General features: G+C 40.4%; 1 protein-coding gene across 5 annotated transcripts; it reads left to right on the forward strand.

The window, feature by feature from the left end:
• The first annotated feature begins 101 nt into the window (after positions 1-101).
• On the forward strand, positions 102-18,782 carry atp13a2 (ATPase 13A2). 5 transcript variants are annotated; one of them, XM_022753155.1, is made up of 29 exons: positions 102-194; positions 5,253-5,329; positions 5,748-5,915; positions 7,154-7,212; positions 7,316-7,382; positions 7,490-7,569; positions 7,801-7,878; positions 7,968-8,037; positions 8,237-8,371; positions 8,479-8,545; positions 10,372-10,503; positions 10,859-11,020; positions 11,226-11,336; positions 11,441-11,487; positions 11,595-11,783; positions 11,871-12,077; positions 12,407-12,517; positions 12,917-13,073; positions 13,214-13,325; positions 13,441-13,565; positions 13,681-13,862; positions 14,313-14,405; positions 14,561-14,640; positions 14,818-14,970; positions 15,109-15,205; positions 16,277-16,500; positions 16,674-16,825; positions 16,945-17,117; positions 18,514-18,782. In XM_022753155.1, exons 1-29 carry the CDS (start codon positions 182-184, stop codon positions 18,679-18,681), a joined length of 3,489 nt encoding a protein of 1,162 aa, XP_022608876.1. In that variant the 5' UTR covers positions 102-181; the 3' UTR covers positions 18,682-18,782. The 5 variants fall into 5 exon arrangements, with proteins under 5 accessions (XP_022608876.1, XP_022608880.1, XP_022608878.1 ...); XM_022753157.1 differs by lacking the exon at positions 102-194 and adding an exon at positions 1,996-2,110; XM_022753158.1 differs by lacking the exon at positions 102-194 and adding an exon at positions 2,505-2,518.
• Positions 18,783-18,867: the final 85 nt, after the last annotated feature.

Here is an 18,867-nt window from a genome sequence, read left to right on the forward strand (position 1 = left end):
ACACACCGATTTCAGCGTGACGCTCTTTCCGCGCATAAGCGATTGTGACTGTTTTGGACAGCGCGACTTCCCGTAGAAAGCTGTAGTTTGTAACTGGGGCAGCTGCATGTTTCAAACAAGCTCAGTCTTAACAAGACAGCCCGTTATTTAGGAATGTGGAGACTGTCATCGTGACCAGAGGATGGACAGGCGTGGTGAGTGTGTTTACATTCTATTAATGAGTCCTTTCCACCAGACAGTGTAACGTTAACGCTACACAGATGTGTTTGCTAACTGTTAGCTAAAACCAGCCAGTGGCGACAGGCTCCTCTGTGCTGACAAGTGTGGACTGGCTGCAGGGTTTGTGCTGACAACAACTCACAGAGTAACGCACAGTTCAACAATTCCCCTTACTTTTCTTCCATAAAACAATCTTAATAATCCGCGGTTGTTATGTCTTTGGGCAAAAAAGGTAAGCTAACTTTAATATCTAAGACCTTAACGCATCAAACTCATAATCAAAAACACCTGGCGACCAATTAGGAATTTAACTTTACACTGCCCTATCCTTGTGTATTTTAAATCTCAACTATACAAATATATAACTGGACCCCTCTGTATATGATGTCCATATAGTTATATAGTTGTATAAAAATCCTACACGTTTCCATTATTGCAGTGAAACATATTTCTGTTTATGCTTAAGTGCTAATAAGTTTCATCTAATGGCTTTAGACCATTTATTGATGCTTTATATCTTAATTGAAAGCCATTTTTAAGAACAACTTTTTGTTGCAGTTTGAGAAATATCCCTTTTGTGTAGTATTTATCCTTCTCCAGTATTGCATTGGCTTTTTAAAAGACAGAAAGTATTTACATGAACTGTAATATTAACCTGGTCTGAGACCACATATATATTGTATGTGAGTTTAAAGGGTCGTTTTGCCTTATTCTTTTGGTTTTATTTGCACAGCTTACAGTGAGATAACCTTCTCTTCTTCCTCCCTATTACAATAGAGGTGGTTCATTTACCATTTCTTTTCACAAACAATCCACAAACCTCACTGTTGCCCTACTACTTCTAATACAAACACTACTACAGCAACTACTGCTGCTATCATTGCTGCTGCTACCACTACTGATATTAAAGCTAGCACTGGCGCAAAGTTACAAGTGTCTTGGTTAGAGCATGAGCGGTAAATCCTTATTATCTTACTCCAGCTATGTCAGCATTGAGGTCTGTGTTGGCTGATAAGTAACAGGAAACTGCAGAACAGAAATGGCAAACATGAGACACTGTCCTCATTATATTACATTACATAATTTGTGTGCAAAGAAAATGGTTGAATTTCCTGCCAAGTACATAACTTCAAAAGTATTAAAAAAATAAAATGTGATGCATTTTAGTCAAAAATGTTTATGTTGTAGTAATTGATTTAAGTCCACCACAGTGTTCACCAGCCAGTTGTTACAAAGTTTTTCACTGTGAACAGCTGCTGGAAATGACGCTGATGAGAGCACACAGAGACGCTAAAATGCTCCAAGGAGCTGAAGGAAACTGCAGAATCTGGTGATAATTCTCATTGGGTTCTTCACTAGGAGTGACCCCTTTCACATTAGACACACAGTCATGTGACACATTATTAAATAGAAATATTGATTACAGCAGCTTTAAACTCCCATATCTAAACATTGCCCTCAAAAAAGTCCAGTATCAGTTGGGCTCCAGTTAATATATGCTACTGCTGCCACTACTTCATGTTGCTAATGCTGCTATGCACTGCGTGTTTTTTTTTAGTTTTTTGCACCCTCAGCTCAGATGACTATCTTGTGTCTGCCTACTCATCTGTGTGTTCTCACTTCCCTTTTCTTGACAATGCAGAGAGTTTGCTCAGTGTAATGTTCTGATTGAAGATGAACTGACAGTGTAGACTTTCTTAAGGTTGATCACAGTTCACTGGACGGAGCAGGATTTATAAAGTTATTTTTTATAGGGCCATAATATTCACTTCTGACTTGTTGGAAACAGATTTGAACAGTCATTGATTGATGCTTTGGACAAGGGAATCATAATGATGACTTTCAGATATCTGGAATTGCTGTGGGAGTTGAGACAGTCTATTTAAGTGAGGTATGTGAATGAATTGGTTACTTGAAACCAGCTGAAATTCAATACCACTTTAGACACTATAAGGAAATACTGGCTGCTATGGGGTAGCTTACAGTCAAATAAACATGCAATTCCAAATAGTCTGCCACACAGCAAACTATGGCAAATAGACTTTAAACTCAAAAACCAATGGAGTGTGATGCAGACTTGATACTTTTTAGTCTACTTTTGTTAGGGATTGGCCTAGTTAGAACAGGGCAAGCATGTGATTTGGCAGAGTAACCCAGCCTCAATGGACTTTCCCATGATTCCATTACAATCATGTGCATAGTGACAAAACAGATGACTCGGTTGTTTTGTTTCTTGTGTAGAGTGTAGCAAATTGTGCTATGCATGGAGCTCCGTGACGCTACAGTACAAGAACTACAAGTAGGTTATGAGCCAAAGGACAGAGATAAATACATGAACATATAGTAAGTTATGGCTTCCTTTACAACAAACCTCTTATCATAAGGAAAACATTACCTTAATGATAACATGATGGTTAGCTAATTATTTAATGATAATGCTGTTTGTGTTAGAGGAGAGTAAAACTATCAAATATTATAATATAATAATATAATAAATGGTAGTAACTCATCAGTAAGATTAATGAGTAGTAAACATTAACTTGATCTTGCCAAATAGTGAGCCTGTATCAATGTATGAAAACTTGTTTATAATTGGTTATTTATGATTTAAAAAGTGTTAACAACTAAATTAATAACCTAATTATGAACCATTTATAAATCTTTGATAAAGGTAGCCTTTTTGTAAAGTGGTACCGCCACCGTTTAACTTTGTTTTTATGTAGCCTGCAGCTACCGTTTCTTTAACTGTCATGGCAACAGTTGTGTAACGCATTCTAAAGGATTCAATGTAGTTTCTTTGCGCATTTCTTTGTTGACAATGTATGGACTCTTGGTTTGTTCATAGTCAGAAGAGCGGGTTTCAATGTAACAATGAAAATGTGATCTGGAAAAAAATGGCTGTGGTCTCCAAAAACTCTGTTCTCTCCATAACAATGTTAGCAATCCATATAAGCGCACGTGTCATTGATTTTCACCATGGTAACATTAGCCTTAGGCCTGAGTTAGCAAAGACAGACTTAGACTGTGGCTTAGATATAACAAATAGTAGCTAAATGCATCCATTGCACAAAGCAGCTACATTCTTGACTATCTTAAACCTGACTATGGTACAATGAATTCTGGGTAAATTAAGGTTTTTTTTTCCAAAATAAAACAAAATGGCCAACCAAGGAGCAGCATCCAACCGCTCAGGTTCCAGTAGGAAATGTTTTTCTTTTGGAAGAATTCTACAGTTACAAGGATGTTTTACTTGGAAAATTCATGAAAGATTGTAACACTAAAAATCTGATTTGGAATAAAATGGCTGTGGTCTCTAAAAACTCTTTCCCATCTCATTGCTCTCTCAATAACAATGTTAGCAATCCACATATATGAGCCATGTTTTCCTGTTTTTTGTTGTTGGGTGCTGGTAAGTGCAGGTGTCATTGATTGTTACCATAGTAACATTGGTCTTAGTCTTAGTGGTTTCACAAAGATAGACTTTGACTGTGGCTTAGATATAAGAAATAGTCAGACTTCAGATAGACATCTGAATCCATCCGTTACGCATAGTTTAGTTCTTGACTGTCTTAAATTGAACTATGGTACTATGAATTCTGGGTAAATTAAGACTTTTTTCGAAATAAAAAAATGGCCGACTGAGGAACCGCGTCCAACCGCACAGCTCCGTTTACCCGAGCAGAAATGTTTTGTCTTTTGGAAGAATTAATCACTTACAAGGAAATTTTTCTTTAAGAGTGAAACATAATTTTTTTTTAAATGGTTAAAAAAAATAGCTGTGGTCTCTAAAAACTCCGTCCGTTCAAATTATGAGCCATGTTATCCTGTTTTTTGTTGTTCGGTGCTACTCAGCGCAGGTGTCACTGATTGTTACCATGGTAACATTCGCCTGAGTTAGCCTGGGGGTAATATTTTTTTATCTTAAAATTAGTCGGTCTTTACTTATCTGAAACAGTCTTACTTGCATTAGACTCGTCTATGAGCACAATGAAGACTGGACATACAGACCAGTCTAATATATCTTCACGATGGTGGCTACTCGTACCCCAGATTTGCCACAGGATCCGGTTATACAACTACGGTAGTCAGGTGTCAGACGCTCGAGGCGCCGCGGGCAGGTGAAAAGAGAGAAACAGAGCAGCAGCAGTAGAAGTGAAAGCTGGGTCACACCGGCGGCAGCACTGAAATTCACCCTCTATAACTCAATCATCTCTGGGATATATTTATCTTACATTTACGGTCTAGAGTCGACGGTAAGCTCAATTCAATCTGAATGATGTTGGTTTTTGTGTCGATGTTTTCCATGTGTATGGAGGCGGAAACGAGCATCTGGTTAAAAAAAAAACAACCTACTTTACAGCACTTACGGTATTCTCTATCTCCTAGGTTATTGTATATTCCATTAATATATGACTTTTACAAGGGTTTAAAGCAAACGTACATTTTTAACGGGACGTTTTACTCTCCTCTGCAGCCTTTTAAAAGTTAATGTTTATAACAGGAGCTCAAAGTGTATCTGTCGTACTCAGGTGTGTTAGTGACCTCACTACAGTTTATGGTAACTCTTAAATCTCCATTGTCACTTATTTTCCTTCCCTTTGCTTGTGTTTGTATTGTGTCCTTTTTTTTTTTTTACTAGAGTTACTCTGGGACTTTTTGCAGAGGGATTACTGCAACTGTATCACAACTGAATATCCATAACCACTGCTTTAACCATACTGACCCAGACTATAAATGTAGTGCTGTAAAGTTTAATGGTTGTCTGATAACCCAGAGGATGGTCATGAAGTATGAGCTCACCTCAGCCAGTTTTTGGAACAAGATTCAATCGCCACTAAATTAATACAAAAGATGTTACTTTTGAAGCATGCCACCTTAAAGTTCACTGCAGTTTGCAACATGGACCAGAGCAGAGCATTTGCCATGTGTGTTTTGTTAGTATTGACTTTAAGGGTGTGTGTGTTGCGCTGCTCAGCCAATGCAAATGTAGCAGAGAAACCGTTGTGTTAACAGCACTTAAACCTGTTCTGTAGGAAGTGTGGTGGAGCCGCAGAGCGGACTCCCCTCACCCAGTCCACGAGACCCCCTCCTCAGTCCTGACTCACACATGGTAAGAACCACCACAGTGTTTCTGCTAAACAGACATATAATGTTTATTGTAGCAACAAAGAATTGGATAAAGACAAGAAGAGCAAAGAGAACAAATTGGGAGAAATACAGAAAATAGAAGTAAAGAATCAAGAGTACTTGACACCTGTCACCTGTACTTAGAGAAGTGGATATAGCCTTGTTATATTTACAGACAAAGAGGAACCAGTGGTTTTGAATATTATTTAATTTGGTCTACAGTAAGTATCACTGCTGAAAACAAACAAGCTGCTCTGTCATTCTGGCTTTTCTTGGTGGCTTATCATGTAATTCAGGTGCTGATAAGCTAACCAGCTAAATGGAAATGAACCTCTGTTTAACAATGAGAACAAACCTGTGTTTGAATCTGAATAGAGTGTCTGACTCCTTTGCCCCACCAGGATGTTCAGGGGTATAAGTGGGTGCGCTGTCGGGTGTGGTTGTGTCGCCTGGTGGCTGTGCTGTCCTTGGGTCTCCTCCTGATCGTGTTTCACTGGCGCCCGCGGCTCAGTGTCCTTGCCCGCTGCTGCTCCTGCCCTCTGGCTTTGGCAGATATTCTGCTAATAAGAGTGAGAATAAAAACAGTTCCTATTTTATTCTAAAACCTGCTAAGTACCTGACATTATCACTGAAACTGATTTGTCTTGGCATTGCAAGAACTACACCTGACCTGCAAGTCACTTTGTCCCACATTATCCTTAAGAGAAATAATCATAATGGCTGAAAGTGGCCTGATGATAAAGTATTAGATTGAGAGGTCACAGCTATTATAAAACCTGCACTGAAATGTTAGTCTCTCAGTCTGGTCTATATATTAATTTAATTTTCAATTATGGGTGAATGTTATCTTCCTTTTAGAGCACTGCTCTAACCTCCAAAGAAAGTACTGAATTGCAGTGTCCATTGATGTCCGAAATGCTGTTGCAGATTATTTTCCACACTGGGAAGAAATTAATTACACACAGTGTACTTGTAATTTCTTTTATATACATTGGAACAAAATCTTAGCAATTACCAGCTTCAGTTTAAAATGTTGCAGCAAATACCTCATCCTGGTTCACCGTTTTATGACCAGCATTTATTATCCAAGCTGCTTTCCATCTGTTTCATTAACGTGTACCTACTGGGTGGAACTGATTAAAATAGTGCTTTTCCATATCTGCAAACATCCACCTCCAAAGTTTTATAGTTTGTTTTGTATCTGTTAGCTCACGCTCATCACATCTGATCAACCAGAATAGTACGATGTTAGTGCCAGACGGAAAACGGGACCATATCTGTGGCAGTATTTTGTCTCATCCTCTGATACACAACATTAGATGCTTCCTGTGTTGGTTGGTTAATGTCTAGTTTCCAGCAGTCACAGATGCATTTATGTTGTACCAACCAAACCTATACAAGAAGGTTGGTTTGTCCTCTCCATCAGAAGGACGTGACATGCTTTGGGACCTATTCATTTACGAAAATACCATCGTATATTAGGTCTCTCTTGGTCAGATCAGTTAGTATGCACCAAACTCTGTGACATGATTGGCTAACATTTGGAGTCAATGCCCCAGACACATGGAATAAGACACAGAGCACATTAAAAATTCATAGTTTTATAATTTATCCACATTTTAGAAACTAGATGTTAAATCTCCCCAAAACAGAATGCAACTGTTTTTAATCTTGTCATCTTATATGTTTTAAAATTTTCTTGTGTATTATTTTTATTACAATTTTGTAATTTTGTTGGTCTTTATTTAAATTGTTTTGTGAATTATTTTTGCACATCAGTGGTAAAGTATAAAATCTTCACTTTCAGGACGCCTTTGGCCAGCAGCATGTGGTGGAGGTCCTCACAGAGGAGATGGAGGATGGCAGGTCAGCTCCATGTCTCTGTCCTCTGGCTGTCGGAGAGGATCATCTTTAGCACGTATCCGAAAAACTGTTCAAACTGATGCTGACTTTGTTTTTTTCCTTTCAGTATGGAGTTGTTGGGAGAGCTGGAGGTCACTGAGTGGAGAGATACAGTTCAGCTGTACAAGGAGGAGGTGAGGAAGAAGGGAGCGGTTGTGTTCAGTTTTTTTTTTTTTTTGGCAGAATAATGTGCTGCGTGACCTTCTTTCCCTGACTGGAAGTGACCTCTATCATGTTACAGAAAACTCTGCTGCGCTACTACCTGTTTGAAGGGCTGCGCTACGTCTGGATGGACAGGAAGGGAGCTTTCTGTCGTGTTAGGTATTGAAACAAGAAAACCAGAGACAAGTAGGATTTCTAGGCTTGACGTTGACCATTTTCACAAAAGTTAAATCCTAGAAAATACTATAAAACATAGACTTTTGAAATATGTCTACACACTTGTTGCTTCAGCCAAAGAATAATCTGAGTTTTGTTTTTATATTTTATCATGTGTTTAACTTTGTGTTTGTTTTTCACATCAATGCTGAACACTTCCATCTTTGTCTGTAGTGTCCTCAATGAGGACTGGACCTGCAAGGACCTGTATGGTTTCCAAAAGGGCCTGAGTCACATGGAGCAGAGCTTGAGGTGGGAAACGATGCATGAATGTGAGAAATAAGATGATTCTTTGATCTCAGTGGGAACTGCTGGGTAATTCATGACATGAATTCTTTCAGGAGACGAATTTATGGGCCCAACCTTATCGACGTGCCTGTGAAGCCTTATATTAAACTGCTGTTTGAGGAGGTGAGATTGAAATCACAGTCTTTTATACTGACTCACATTAATTTTGTATGATGATTTGGTTTGAAGTAATATTTTATTCAAAATCCAGGTGAAGTATGAAATTGAGCCGGCTCCTCTCCTTTTGTCTCTCTCTCTCTCTCTCTCTCTCTCTCTCTCTCTCTCTCTCTCGCTCTCTCTCTCTCTCTCTCTGCTTCTGTAGGTCCTCAACCCATTCTATGTGTTCCAGTTCTTCAGTATCACCCTGTGGATGATTGATAATTATTATTTGTATGCTCTGTGCATTTTGTTTATCTCCATTTTCTCTATCAGCATCTCTCTGTATGAGACACGCAAGGTGAGCCTGTAGTGGAATACTTAATCTGACTATAATTTATTACATGTTTAACTCTGGATATTGATGCTAATGACAGTATTTGAAACTTTTTTAACCTCACTCCACAGCAAAGCATCACTCTTCACAACATGGCCCGGTTGGTCACAAATGTTACGATACGCAGAAACTCAGGAGGTGAGTTTTTGCTAATTTATTCCCCTTCCATTGTGGAATTCCTGTTTCAGAAAATGATTTATGTTATTTGCTTGACATTAGTTTGTTCACCTGGTCTTGTGTTTACATCAATGATGATTGGTGCCAGAGCCGATAAATACCCGCGTCTACTGCAGAGTCATTTGACCCGGATGTGAATCACGATTGTACCATTTTCCATTGTTGACAAAAGCCAGATGTTAATGGGTCTTAGCAGGTTTTTATTGCCAGTGGAAAAGGGGCTTTGCGGTAATTTTGTTAACTTCACCTTAAAATGAGTCCTGCAGTAATGTAATTGAGAGCCAATGACTTTTGGCACAGGAAGTTTTAGTCTGCTAAAGGCAAGGTGATTCATAGCCATAGTTTTATATAGCGGTAAATAACCATTATTCAAAGTGGTCAGAGACAGTAAAAGATGGTTTTGATTTGTTAACTGAGACTGTACCCAAGTGTTTTAGATGGCAGACAATGAGTTGGCATGTATTCTTCATAAGTAGGTGCCTCTCTTGAACCAGCAACATTTTTATTCCTCATTCCTCAGGACTGAAAATCAAAAATTGACTGAAGTAGAACTCGATCAATCAGAGTTACCTCTGGGATTCAACACTCAGTTGCCAGTTTACAGTATTAGATACGCTTGATATAATAACGCAATACAATTCAACAGCAGCACAAACTGTATCCCCTAAATAATCATACAGTTGAATCAACAACTGTTTCAACAAAAGCTGAACATCATATCCTTCATGAATGTAGGATTTCAATTCAATAAACTTTATTTCACCCCAGGGGGCAATTTAAAGGGCACATAGAGTAGACATTAAAAAACACATGTACACAACAAAAAACACACAACCAGTGCAAGCATTTGTTGCAGTATTAGATTTGCTGCTGTATTAGACTGAATTAGTTTTAGAGAGGTGTACCTAATAAACTGGCAACTGAGTGTATATTACAACCTTTGTCCTCCGTAGAAGCATTGGAGTTAGCAGCTCCCTTTTTAAAATGGGCTAAGACATGGGGGAAAACACAGGACCATGGGTCAGTGGTAGTGCCCAAAGTTATTTGTGCAACTTTCTTTACATATCAAAACGGCAGTTCTTGTCATTGAGGTGCCATTTGGAGTTTGCGATCACAGCTACGGGTCAGTGTCGTTACAAGGTGCTCCCCGTTTTGTTTGATTACAGTTGTTACCAAAAAAAAAGGGCAGCAGGCAAGTAAACATGGGTGTAAACAAAGCGGGGTTCGAAAACTTTCACAAAATCAGCTTTGCAAATATTTATTGTGGAATGTTCCATTTCGTGCGTTTTGGTCAGCAACGCTGAAAGTAAACAGAAGCTTTGTTGACGAGAAACTCCACAGAGCAGCTTTAAGCTGTGACAGTTCCTCCCTCGAGGCAAAACCCAACTGAGCTATTTGTGTGTTCTGCCCAACCGCTTACTGTAGCTACATCCTCCAGCAGCTATGAGAACATTAATGGTCCCTCTGCCACACCGTTTGTTTGGAGAAACATTCAGTTACAGTGCATGTATAGAAGAATGTGTGGTCATGACGGCAACCAACTGGCAAATACTTGAAAAACTTGAAAAATGAATTGTTTACTTTAAGAAGAATTTGCTTTAAAAAAAAGTTTTTATTTGTAGCTTTTGTTGCTGAAGGTGATTTTCTTACATGTCTCTCCTAACTCTCGAGCTAATGTAGCGAGGAAATAAATCAGGAAGTGATTTCGTTTCATTGGGCCAAGTAAAGCCAGACTGCTTCAGTGCACTTATTCTGCATTAAACCCAGAGCTCTATGTGTTTTCTCAGCCGAGGAGTGTGTGAGCTCAGTGGATCTGGTCCCCGGCGACTGTCTGATCATCCCCCAGGAAGGTCTGCTGCTGCCCTGTGATGCTGCCCTGCTGGCTGGGGAGTGTCTGGTGAATGAGAGCATGCTCACAGGTGATCATCAAACCTGAACACCAACAGGCAGAACCTGTTTTATAACTTCTTCTGTTGGATTATTTGCTCCCCTTTGTGTTGATGAAATGCCATGACCTCTACATCCATAAACTTTTTCAGAGAATCACAGAGTAGCCTCTTTTCTTGAGAAGAAAATCTGTATGTAAACTAGTTTAACCTGGTAGTCTTTCACTTTGTTTATGTGTTGCTGCAGTTTTGACTTTGTCGTTTGGATTTAATTTAGAAAGCTCCAACACTGTTGACCAGTAAAAACAAAAAATACAGGAAACATGGCCAATAAAAACCTGGTTGGTGTATTAGTGTATCACCTGGCTTTCATCATTCCTGTGTCCAGGTGAAAGTGTCCCTGTGCTGAAAACCCCACTGCCGGCCGGTGAGGGCAAGTACAGCTCAGAGACTGAGCGTAGACACACTCTCTTCTGTGGTACCCAGCTCATTCAGGCCAAAGGTGGAGGTCCGGGAGGTGGGGGTGCTGTCGCCGTGGTCACAAGCACTGGTGAGTAGAGACACTGATGATCTGAGGCGGTAACATTTTGTTGACATGTCAGTTGACCGAGAAACCAGATCTTATTTGGTGGCCATTGTGCAAGTGTGATTTTATGATGAAGGAAACACTTTCAACATGTTTGTTAGACCTCCAAGATAGTAACACTAAATGTAAACAGACCAAACCTATTCTCTGTCTTATTTCGTATCCTCAGGGTTCTTCACAGCCAAAGGAAACCTGGTCAGCTCCATTTTGTATCCTCAGCCAATCAACTTCCGCTTCTACCAAGACGCTATCAAGTTCCTGCTTGTCCTGGGTGTTGTTGGTAAGAGCATTAACTCATGTTGTTTCAAGAGTGTATGAAAAACTTGAGTTATCTGCAATGAAATGTGAATACTGTATATCCAATATTATCCTTCTCTGTTTCAGCTTGTCTTGGCACCATTTACAGCTTCGTGGTGCTCTACAGATCCAATGTAAGCTACAGTGTACTGAAATATTTTGTGGCCTGTCAGTTTTTATTAATTTTTTTACTGGATATAAAGAACAGATGAAGTGATATGACTGACTTGTGTGTGTCCAGGCAACGTGGGTGGAGTTAGTGATCAGGAGTCTGGATATTGTGACCATTGCAGTGCCTCCTGCCCTTCCTGCTGCCATCACCACGGGCACCATCTACGCCCAGCGCAGGCTCAAGAAGCAGGGCGTCTTCTGCATCAGTCCCCCACGCATCAACGTCTGCGGCAAGGTGTCACTCTTCTGCTTCGACAAGGTGAGGATGAAGTTTGCCGCGAATGTGGAGAACAGTCTTGGCCACTTCACTGAATTTGTCATTGACGCTTCATTTTGTTTTTACCAGACAGGAACTCTGACGGAGGAGGGTCTGGACGTGTGGGGAGTGATGGAGGGGGGACCTGCTGGGTTCTCAGAGCTGGTCCCAGAGCCCAGACTCTTGCCCCCGGGGCCCATGCTCTCAGGCCTGGCTTGCTGTCACACTGTGACGCTGCTGCAAGGTCAGCCCCTCGGAGACCCTCTGGAGCTCAGGATGGTTGAGTCCACTGGTTGGGTACGATCGTATAAAGCTTGTTTTATTTACTTCAAGAAGTACTTGACTAGGACAGAGTAAAACAATACTTTTTGAGTCGTACTAACTTAGTTATAAAACCTGTTTTCATTTAGTTAAAGTAGCCAAAGTTCTCAAATTTTCCCTTTTAAATGTTAATAGTGGTTATAAAGTTTCCCTCTCATTTACACCTCTGGGACATTGGAAGAACCACGTAGTGTTTTTGCATTCTTCAGGCGATTCTCCACTCCTGTCACATTTCATCTTACAGTGAATTGCCATTAATAACATTGATGTAAATCAGTATTTTTTACATCATATCTAATTTACAGACCCAACAGGAGCCAGAGGGAGATGGGAAGGTGCTGGATGCAGCGTTTGGAGGCCACAAAGTTTTGGCCGTTATGAGACCTCCAACTCAACAGCTAGAAGCTCAAGGAACTGTGAGTGTCGCTGACATCAGTCCCATATAAACTGATCAATAGGGCTTATGTGCTATTAAAGTGAACAACCGCTTAACGCCTGTAACACTCTTCAACAGATATTGATCTTTGATTTTTAACCTTAGTGTTACATTTTTGACAATTAGTATAACTTCAGGATATTTCCAGGGCCACCTGTGTGCTTGTGTCTTTTTCTGTTGAAGAAAGAAGAAGTGGCAGGAAAAGTCAGCACATCTTTAGTTCATACAGTGCAACCTGTAAACTGTAATGTCTGCTTTGTTAACTGTCCCTGCTATGTTTTCTAGAAAATCTTAAAACTCGTGAGCCATAAAAAAGTCAATATTGCCCTGCAGTTTTTCAGTTATTAACTCTTATTCTTCTCTTTCATTTTCATGTCAGTCCACAAGCGAGGCGGTGGCCATTGTTCAGAGGTTTCCCTTCTCCTCGGCCCTGCAGAGGATGAGTGTGGTCACAGTGGCCCAGGGGGGTCACTCAGCTCTGGCTTTTATCAAAGGATCCCCTGAGATGGTGGCTAGCCTCTGCCGAGCAGAAACGGGTCAGAAAGTTATTATTAATAAAAACTGAAGCTTGAATAATTTTTACAGACTGGGAATAAAACATTTGTGAATTTGCGTTGTGTCTTCATGACATTTAAAAAAAAAAAAAAAAAAAAACGGGGTGTTTTCTGTTTTACAGTGCCGTCACAGTTCCCCAGCAAACTGCGCAGCTTCTCCAGTGAAGGCCTCAGGGTTCTTGCACTTGCCTATAAACCCGTAGACAGGAACACTGACTTTAGGACCATAGAACGGTGAGAACCCAGTCTGCATGTCTGACTTCTTTGTGACACCAAAGACACTTCTCAGGCTCTTCTGTTTTAAGATACAAAGATGTGTGTGTTCATGCGGCCGTGTGTCTGTCAACAGACAGGAAGTGGAGAAAGACATGCACTTCCTGGGTTTGCTAATGATGAAGAACTTGGTGAAGCCAGAGAGTCCCAGGGTTATTAACATCCTGAGAATGGCACACCTTCGCAGCGTCATGGTCACTGGTAAGGGATATTTTGCATTAGTGTAACACTGCAGTTCGAAGGCATGAAGTTGCATATTTTCTCTAGTCTCCTCTGTTCCAAATATCATAATCTTGTTTTGTCCTTCCTCACACAGGTGACAACATTTTAACAGCAGTGAATGTAGCAAAAAGCTGTGGGATGGTGGGATCTGATGAGAAGGTGATATTCGTCAATGCCACCCCCCACACCGCCCAGTCCATGCCCACCCTGAGGTTCAGCCTGGAAGAAGGAGGGACGACAGCTTCTGGCCAAAGCTCCGTAGAGGTCATCACCTGGGTCGGTCCTGCTCAGACACACACACCACTACAGTTCACTGGTCCTGAGGATGGTTAAATCAAATGCTGACATTTTTAGACATCTGGGAAGAACAGACGTTGACTGTAGTTGTGCTAATCTAATAAATATTAGGAGGGATGACTTTCATCTTATGCCAGACTGAACTGGGATCATTGTCTGAACTTGAGAGACAACAGTGATCTCATATCAGTTTCCAATCAATCCTAAAGTTTTGGTCCCATTATCTCTCGTACAGCATGAGCTGTGTCACTAAAAGCTAACCCTAATTCTTACATACACGCATTGATACATGCAGGTTTTTGCTAATTGGTTGTGTCATATTTGACAGTTGAGTAGTTATCTCACATAGAGCACAATCATGGGCGACATTTTCATACTGTCAGGATGAATTTCGGTCGCTGTTATTGATTTTCCTCCCTCTGCTCTCAGGGCCTGTACCAGGGTGGTTTTGGTTATCACTTGGCGATTAATGGAAAGTCCTTCGCTGCCCTTTGTGACTACTTCCCCGAGTATCTGCCAAAGGTAATGTAAGCTGTCTGATCCTAACAGGAATGTTCTGACAATGGACCGTGCTAACTATTGAGCAGCTAGCAACTGGAACAATGATTTAAATGACATTATAATTTGGTTCAGACAGTGGCATTATAACTGCCTTTATTGTTATGCTGTCATTTCAGGTTTTGATGCGAGCCACAGTCTTTGCACGGATGACTCCCGATCAGAAAACCCAGCTGGTGAAGGAGCTGCAGAAACTGAAGTGAGTTCAGACACAAAGAAGAAAAACAGGAACACAGACGAATAACAGACAGGAAATAAAACACAGCAAGAATTTACTAAGGGAAACAGATCTACAGAGAATTGAGTATCAGGGGAAAACTTTTAATAAGACACCAGCTATTGGTGAAATTTTAATGCTCCTCTTCTCTTACTGCAGCTACCGGGTGGGCATGTGCGGGGACGGGGCCAATGACTGTGGGGCCCTGAGAGCTGCTGATGTCGGGGTCTCCCTGTCTGAAGCCGAGGCTTCTGTCGCTTCACCTTTCACGTCCAAAACTGAAGACATCAGCTGTGTGCCGCTGCTTATCAAGTGAGGAAGTGGGAGGAATTTATAACGTTGAAGTTAGAAAATCATGTTAAATGTGGCAGATGTTTTTGAAAGCCAACCAGACTAGTAATGTTTGAGGTTTTAGAAGCAATGACACATTTTTCCTCCTTGTCTCTGCAGAGAGGGCCGATGTTCTCTGGTCACCTCCTTCAGTCTCTTCAGATACATGGCTCTGTACAGCCTCATCCAGTTCTGCTCTGTCCTCATCCTCTACACAGTGAGTATCAGTGGAGCTCATCACCCTCAAAGTAGCTACGTTTCATTTGTATTTCTGTCCAGTCGACTTTTAGACAAGATCTTATATTAAGCCCCAAAGTGATGAGTATTAGATGAATAAAAAGACATTATGAAATAAATAACCATATGAATAAATTGTGTAAAATATATAAATGAACAAACAATTTGTGAAATTATTGAATAATTTTATTATAACTCAATCAATTATTAAATGTTTTATGTTATTTCATTGTCGACATTTTTATTTCAAAATACCCTTTTTCAAAACTTTGTTTTTATTCATAAAAACTTAGTTTTCATTGTGACACATTTTATTTTATAATGTCACAGTGGTGTTGTCACCTTTCAACCAATCACATGCACTGCTAACAGAATTAGCTAGTAAGCTCCTGTTAGCTACCTACCTAGCCAGCGAACTAGCTTGGTTCAGCATCAAAGAGGAGCGTCCTTGTTAGCAGTGTTAGCTAGCTTCTATTAGCTTGAGCTACCACAGAGAAATTCAGTGTTGTTGTGTGTGTTTTTTTTTTCTCTGAGCAATGTCTTTACAATCAAAACATGGTTAACAGCAGCAGCAGCAGCTAACCTTCTCTGGTTAATTCACTGTCTCCTCACATTGATGGTGTGTAATAATCCAAACTCACAACCAAACCTAGCCAGCTAGGTAGGTAGCATGTGTAGCCTGATTAAGCTAAATAAATTATGGGAGAGGGTATTTTCTGTGTCTGTGTACAGTGTTTATTTACAGCAGCAGCAGCTAGTTCAGATTTACTTTGACACTGTTGTCGCTCGAGCTAACAGGAGCTAACTGGCTCAATTTGGTAGCAGTTATTTAGCCTGCTTTCTTAAGAGGAAGGGGACATGCAAATAAATTAGAATAATTGCAATAAATTTAATAATAGTATACCTATAATAAATATAAGAATAATTATATATTCAGAGGAGCAATTCAGTACAAGTTTGCAACTTTGATCTCAAGACAACAGTTTCTTTCTTCACCTTTATTTCCTTAAGATCTCACACTGGAATGTGACCTGTTGTTGTGTGTGACCAGGTGAAGACGGGCGTGGCGGACATGCAGTTCCTGTTCAGTGACATTGCTCTGGTGACGCTGCTGGCTGTGGTGATGGGAAAAGGAGGCCCCAGTGACCACCTACATCCCAGTCGACCCCCAGCCAGTCTGCTGGCCCTGCCTGTCCTCGGCAGCCTCTTCATCCACGCCTGCATGATCGTCCTGGGCCAGCTGGCTGCGCTCTTAATCACCACCTCACAGGACTGGTCAGTAAGAAGGAGACACAGCTGTCGAGCTTTTATTTCCCTCCAGAATATCCTTTTTTAATTCACTAAACAAAATCCAATGTCTGAGATTCAGGAGAAGACCACCATCCTATCTGCACTTTAATATACACACACTTTAATAACTTCTTCTCCTGTATTATTTATTGCTTCAGGTATATTCCACTCAATTCAACAGTGTTTGGAACGGCCAATCTGCCCAACATGGAGGACACCAGTGTGTTTTCCTTGTCAGGTTTCCAGTACATTATCATGGCTGTGGTGGTCACAAAGGGCTACCCTCACAAGAAACCTCTCTATTACAATGGTAAGATGATGGTTTTGGGGCTGGAAGGGTGAGACATTTACACCAATTGTTGGCTAACATATTATGGATTTAGGACCTTGAGCTCAGAAGTGATTTTTTTTTTTCTCTTATATTTCCAGTGATTTTCCTCTGTCTACTGGTCATCCTCTTCTCCCTGATGACTTGGCTGGTGTTGTATCCCGGGCCTGCCGTTTGCAGGATACTTCAACTTTACAACATCTCTGATATGAGTTACAAAATGCTGCTCGTCGCTGTGGCCGCTCTCAACTTCCTCGTTTGTTTTGTTGTGGAGGTGAGTGTCGATATGAGGCTTTCATATTCCCTCTCAGGACAAACTATAATCACATTTACATGACTGGCTTAGTCATTAGCTCCTACGGCAACCATATGAGACGCCAGCTGTCTTTTGGATTGAACTGATGTAGGGATATTCTCCATGATGCTGATCAGTAAATCTGTCTTTGAAGACCCTCTACAGGCTGTAGAGAAGGATATAAAAAGTTTGTAATATTTCCTTCATCAAGAAAAAAATGGATCTGACATTGAGTTCATGTCAGTTTCAACATGATTAAATAGTGACAAGTTTTCATGGCTGAAAAACTCTCCATAGTAACTTCTCGTTTATTCCAAACACACAGATTCTGTATGTTTCACTCATTTCAGGCGATCAGCATCATCTTTGTCGTCAGTGCTCACTGCAGTATTTATGCAGCATCTGTTCAGCTACCAGCTGACTAGTAACATCCAATCACATTCAAACAAGTGCAGTAGGAGGCCTTTGTCTCACTGTTGTCACTGCTGATTTCCTCGTGCCAGCACTGCTCAGGATTTCACCTCCTTACACTTCTTCCTCCTCCGCCTGTGACTGTTGAATGTTCATGTATGTTAACAGCCATCTCTGATGCTGCACAGTTAGTGTTAGATTAGTTCTCCCTCAGAGCCTTTCTGAAAAAGATTTGAGTAACCAGTGTACAAAAACACACACATTACATGTATAATGGAGGCGGGGCAGTGTCTGCTCTCTGCATCAAATGAACCAAATGAATTAAATAAAAATTTGAAAGCTTGAAATCTCAACTTTTATGAGCATTGAAGAAAAAATAATCATATTTCAAGAAAAAAGTCATAATATTATCAGAATAAAGTGGTAGTTTTAGATTCTGTGTTGTTTTAGAGGGGAAATATCAGAAGCTTTAAAATGAGGAACGTTGAGCATCCTGTGAAGTTTTACTTTAGCAGAAGTTTCACAAATAAGGAGATACTTCATCTTTTGGCTCATCATCAGCAGCAACATCAGGACATTGAAATTGAAAAGATTGTGCAAGAAACTGAGTCTATTCTGTTATTTCACATATTTAATTCTTGTAATATTACGACTTTTTTCCCTCAATGTGGCCCAAATACTCCGTCGCACAACTTTAAATGCAAAGTATGGACTGTTGGGTCTCATAAAACATTATATATTATTATATATGTTTTTATGCCTGGTATTGTACACAGTGGCTCACTGTCTGACACTTGAACACAGCAGAGCCTTCGTTAAGTGTTTTTAAAAACACATGCTTTTTCTACTATGAAAAAAAAGCCTATTGTCCATCCGCATCATTCACAGATAAACACTCATTGGACACTAGCTATGGTAAAATCCCTTGTTAACTGTACAGCTGCTGTTTGTTTTTGTTCTCCAGCTGCTGATAGACCTGGGCATCCTGAACTGTCTTCGGTTGCTGCGTGGGAGACGTCTGTCTAAGAAACAGTACAAACGTCTCCACGTCCTTCTGTCTGAGTCTCCGTCATGGCCGCCACTCAATCAGACCCTGTCCCCCTCAGATCACAGAGTCATCTGCTTGTCCTAGCATCTGCCCTCCCCTCTGTTGGACACTTGAAAGTGAACAGAGACAAAACACAACTTCACTAACAAAACCACATTTACCTGTGTTAATAAAAACTATTTTTATGTAAACTACAGTGTCTCTTTCTGTCATGATATGGTGTGGTTATTAACACACTCCACTGAGTTTTGCAGGTTTCAGCCAAATAAT

Source organism: Seriola dumerili, unplaced genomic scaffold (genome assembly GCF_002260705.1).
Source record: "Seriola dumerili isolate Sdu_G_001 unplaced genomic scaffold, Sdu_1.0 BDQW01000190.1, whole genome shotgun sequence".
NCBI classification, from domain to species: Eukaryota; Metazoa; Chordata; class Actinopteri; order Carangiformes; family Carangidae; genus Seriola; species Seriola dumerili.